This window comes from Triticum urartu, unplaced genomic scaffold (assembly GCF_003073215.2).
Source record: "Triticum urartu cultivar G1812 unplaced genomic scaffold, Tu2.1 TuUngrouped_contig_9821, whole genome shotgun sequence".
Classification (NCBI taxonomy): domain Eukaryota; kingdom Viridiplantae; phylum Streptophyta; class Magnoliopsida; order Poales; family Poaceae; genus Triticum; species Triticum urartu.
The window spans coordinates 1-5,000 of record NW_024120903.1 but is presented as its reverse complement, the minus strand read 5'-3'; the positions used below and the strand labels follow the sequence as shown (position 1 = coordinate 5,000).

At 39.9% G+C, this 5,000-nt stretch overlaps 2 protein-coding genes across 18 annotated transcripts in view; one reads left to right on the top strand and one right to left on the bottom strand.

The window, feature by feature from the left end:
* The window catches only part of LOC125532407 (NADH-ubiquinone oxidoreductase chain 5-like), a gene marked incomplete at its 5' end in the record, with an annotated part of 4,321 nt that extends 3,781 nt beyond the window's left edge, over positions 1-540 (top strand). Inside the window, one exon of the mRNA XM_048696478.1 lies at positions 522-540. Coding sequence (XP_048552435.1) covers positions 522-540 — 19 coding nt within the window. The remainder of the gene's footprint in view (positions 1-521) is intronic.
* A 491-nt stretch (positions 541-1,031) lies between these two features.
* LOC125532406 lies at positions 1,032-4,989 on the bottom strand (the record flags this gene model as incomplete). Of its 17 annotated transcripts, none has more annotated exon segments than XR_007294088.1 (6): positions 1,032-1,444; positions 3,054-3,099; positions 3,202-3,308; positions 4,114-4,185; positions 4,292-4,327; positions 4,421-4,989. XR_007294088.1 is itself a non-coding variant. In XM_048696477.1 (5 exon segments), coding segments are annotated over 4 exon segments (700 nt in total), but the record flags the coding sequence as incomplete, so codon positions are not given.
* Between the last annotated feature and the right edge of the window lie 11 nt (positions 4,990-5,000).

The following is a 5,000-nucleotide window of genomic DNA, read 5'->3' as shown; positions in this document are numbered from 1 at the left end:
CGCTTGCTCTACCATTATTTTAGCTTCAAAAGTCTTATCATTTCGTGAAATATGATACAGTGTTGTATCTCTGATTTTAAAATGAAATGTGCCTCACCTGTCATCAGAGATGTCTTATTTACAAGATGCCTATAGCGCAATAACATTATTGTTCTCTCTTATTATTCGCCGGCAAGAAATATAATATTTATGTGCTTGCAAGAAAGGTGAAGGAAAAAATATATTGTGTATATACGAGAAAATCAAACTGAAACAAAGGCCTGCTTAACTAAAATATGTGTACATTAGTCATAGCTGGGCGTTAACTTAAACGACAACCTAGTTCGTCTCCACGATGGCCTCCTCATGGTGGTTCAGTAACAAAGTTGTAGTCCTCAACCCATGCGCTAGAACTGGATAGCTACCTTGGGAGAGACAAATATATCATTATTTGGTTACATTCTCTTTTAGTTTGTAAGTATATACATGGTAGAATCTAAATATTTTTTTAGCTTGAATCTGAATAATTTTATTTACTACAGTCGCATGCTGCAGAAGTGATTTAATCTAATAATGGAGAACGTTCATATGTTCGAGTAATCATTAAGAAACTGTTATCAAACTATCCAATAAAGGAACTGGTCCAAAATAGAAGCCTTCACTTGTTCCTCCTGACCATTTAAAATAAGAAAGAGTGCATCAAATTATTTAATAGTGTATGAGCCAATTCCCTAATTTTCTAGAAGAGAAAGGCTTGCACTTCTCAGTATTCGTAATTTGAAGATATGGAAGCCTTACACACATTTCCAAATTCAATAACAAAAGGATAAACAATATGAACATGTCAGTAAACAAATGAACTTTAGTTCATGACAGTCTGCTCGGGTTTCCACCCCCTCCCACCACAGACCTCCCAATCCCCCCCTCTGATTTCCTTGTTTGTTGCAGCCTAAGATTGGGATTGGCCTACTCTTCTTCTATAGAAAGGATAAACAATATGAACATGTCAGTAAACAAATGAACTTTAGTTCATGACAGTCTGCTCGGGTTTCCACCCCCTCCCACCACAGACCTCCCAATCCCCCTCCCAATCCCCCCCTCTGATCTTTTCTGTTTTCTACCCTCCCCCTCGGCAAAAGAAAATGCTTTAACCCTGCATGTTCACTGCTTCTACCTACACAAGGAGGCCCTCGGCCAACCCGGGAAGGAAATCTTGCCTCACACGCACTCCAAAGGCGAGCTCGTCCAATCTCGCCGCCGCTCCGTCTCCTCGGCTGCCATTCACCACCCAATCATCCCTCACCACCCACCTTCCCCATCCCCGCGCCGCTTTCCTTGACAACCACCCGTTGCCGCTGCCTTCATCCAAGTTACTTTCCTCGCTGTCAGCACAGCGTGATGCCTTGCCATCATCTCCATGCCCCATGGGTTGCATCCATTGATCAAATAGCAGGACCTGCGAACTGGTTATACACCAAAAACCGAGCAAGCAAGATCAGTGTAAACCCAAACCAGCAAACTGAACCACATACAACACCCAGGCAAAGAAGAGTACCTCTGCATCAGCTCCAAAGCGAATCACATGATAGAGAACAAACAGATTTCCATCAGATGAGTAGACAATGTTGCAAACCTCCCCAGACCATTCCGCAAAGGCTTACCAAATGGTGGAAGGAAAATTGGGAAAACATTTTATGTCCTCTTAGAAAGGATATATATAGTGATACTATTCATCACCCAGGGTGCAGAATAAGTTATTCTTCACCCGACGTAATCTTACGACCGCTTCATAAATAAATTACGTTTGAAATACAATTAGTTACATTTATATTGATTCACTACGTAAAATTTGATATAAGAAAACAAAAAAATACGTTATAAGACCAGAAATATCGCATTTTATGTATGCTTTACACTATGTTTTGCATTCGTAATTTTACGTAACATAAAAAATTTTTACGGGGATTATACATTTTCTTACGTTCTCTTTTTACGTATGAAATAAGCCAAAATTTATGGAACCTAAAAATACGGTGCATTGACGTCAAAATAGAGAGGGTGAAGAATGACTATTCCTCACCCAGGGTGACGAATAGCGCGATATATATATATATATAATGTCAAGAAATTTTGTTAGCAACATGCCAGCAGAAGGCATAAAAAGTGAGGTCACAAGTACACACGATTAGAATAAATATACAACCTGTGTGTTCATGATCATGTTAACGGAAGCAATTTTGAACAATAAACAGAAAAATGACGGGTTAAATAGTCTTCCAAGCAGGGTTCTAAGGTTCTCAGAAGGAAAAACAAAAATAAAGAGATGTGATGTTAAGTTTAGTTATCTAATAGGAAATACTCTTCAATAATATTATTACAGTTATCAGTTATGAATCTATAAACTAAAAGGCATTGTGTTATGCATAAAAGTTCTCTTGACCTACTACTACAAGAAAGCGCATTCCAATGACAACAATAGCCAATGCCCATTAATACAGACCAAAAGTCAATTTTAGTAAACCCGTTGATCACAAGTTTTCCCGACAGAAACATGATAGATTTCGTCCTAGCTAGACTTTCATTAGCATCCAGATTAAATTCACCGCTATAAGAAAATCACTAACCTCAACATTGGGAACATAACTACAGATGTAAATCAACACTTTGAGTTGCTCTTAGATGCAATTCAAGGAAAACGAGAGCATGAACTTGCTAAGTCGGATGCCTCATTTGACTTGTTGTACGAATCCACCCAAAAAGTGCATGATAATATAAACCATGAGTAAGGGGGCAAAGGGTAGTGCTCCAACATAAACTAATGCTTATACATAAATCCACATATAAAATCGAATCATTCGAGAACCAAGCATAAATCACCAAATTAATCATCCCTAAACTGTGCAGCGCACTAAAAGCTAGAGTCCGGTGAACACACAACCCGTTTGATCCTCCCAGCCTGGCCAGTGGCCACTGGCAGCCTGTGTTGGTATCCATCAACAAATATGCGATTAAGTCTATTTCTTCTTGAGGGAAAGAATTCAGTAAGCTAATTAATACATGCAATGGGAACTTACCTTTTTCTTTTCTTCTAAGGCACTTATGTTCTTACAAGATCTCTCCCTGCAAAAAGAAATCAATGTACTGTTGGGAACAGTCAATTTTATATCTAAACAAATCTATGTGAGAAAAATTACGAATACATATTATGATCAAATTTATTACCAGGGGAACCTCAGATTGTAAACTTTTATTCAAGGGTGCTCATGGTGTTGACATAACTGACTCTTTCTCATTTATCAAGAACTCTGTGTGTTTCAATAAGAGAAAGCCTGAAATTTTATATTCACAACAAAAAGAGAAAGAAAAAATATAAAAACTATTTCAGAGAATTTTATGATCCTAGAATATACGCCATGATTATAAGAAGTTATGTGACACCACTATTTCAAATATTTCAAAGCCACGGACTACACTAATACTGTTCTATTTCACTAACACGTGTGTCATGCATCGTTTTCAATTATCGATATGCAAAGTCAGAAAATCAATTATCTGAATTGAATGAGGCACAACTTTTTACATATACATCACATATGTTTTCTAACTACTTACCAAATCAACATTGTGAACTATACATCATAACTGGGACGCTCCTATGCGTGCTTCAACTACACAATGGAAAGTATAAATGTTGACAAATGAACATGGCTAGTCTGCATCCTGCCATGTGCTAACTAATATATATTGAGCTTGCTATGTTGTGTTAAACTAAAATAAGCCGGTCTTTTCTCTGTCCTGCAAAAGGCCAGTCTTTTGCCTTCCTCAAACAAGTTTGTGACAGGACTATGATTGCACTTCACATACACCAAGTAACAAAGAAATAGTTTCAACTTAGAAAAACAGAGATCAGTAAGAAGGATATATGTTCTCATTGTGCATATGGCAGAGCATCATAAATCAAAGAATTGAATCTCAAAATGCAACTTTTATCACCGTCAGGTATGAGTATCAATGCGCAAGTAGGCACTACAGGTTTTAACATGATTTGTGCACACTAATTAGACATCTTTTTAGATGGTCAGTACTGAAGCATGTTGTACTAAAGCAGTACTTTCATTTGATGTGTATACTTACTTGCTACTCCAACTTGCAGTACTGAAGCATGTACCACACTAATTTGACATCTTTTTAGATGGTCAGGTCCTTCTGACTTGCACATAGACATGGTGTCATTTATGTCAGAATAATGTACACGACAGCTAACCAAGTATAAGTCTCAAGTAATAGGACTGTAAGTAGTCGAGCAACTGACTGAGTATAATATTCAAACATTGCAGACTTGGTTTGCCTACAAAAAAGATAGTAAAACATATATAAATTCCAATTGCATGATTTATTCCAAATTAATAATTACAAGATGCAACAATGGATATAACCTTACGTGGCGGCGGAGCTCCCTGCTCCTCTCCACCATGCATGGCGGCGGGGCTCCTTGGAGCCGACGAGTGTGAGGGAGGAGCTCCCTTCTCCTCTCCTCTGTTTTTGGGGGTGAGACCGCGAGACGAACCAGTACATTTAGCAGAGGGTGAGCATTTCCCTACTTTTCTCATAGTAGTATTGAATAACGGGTGGAATTCATTCCTGAAAAACATCAAACTGCCACCGAATGGTGTCCATGTGTCATCATCTATTCCCCAAAGACAACAAAATTGGGTGACATGTAGGTCCAGTACCACCAGCGCGTCGATGTCGCCCACCACCCTACAGTCCGCCGCCGGGAATGCCTTCACCGTGCTCCACACCTTCGACAGCAGCGCCGGTCCGTGGAGTCTGGTTGCGGAGGAGGCGCCGTTGTCGTCGAGGTGGAGGAGGACGGCGAGGATTTCTTGCGTGAGGTGGAAGAGGAGCTTCCGGTTCCACCGGTGCCGGAGCGGGCCTTGGCGCCGGTCGTCGGAGTCGTCCGCGGGGAGGTGGAACACGATCAGGTCCACCGGGGCTGACATGGAGTGGACCTTGCGCGG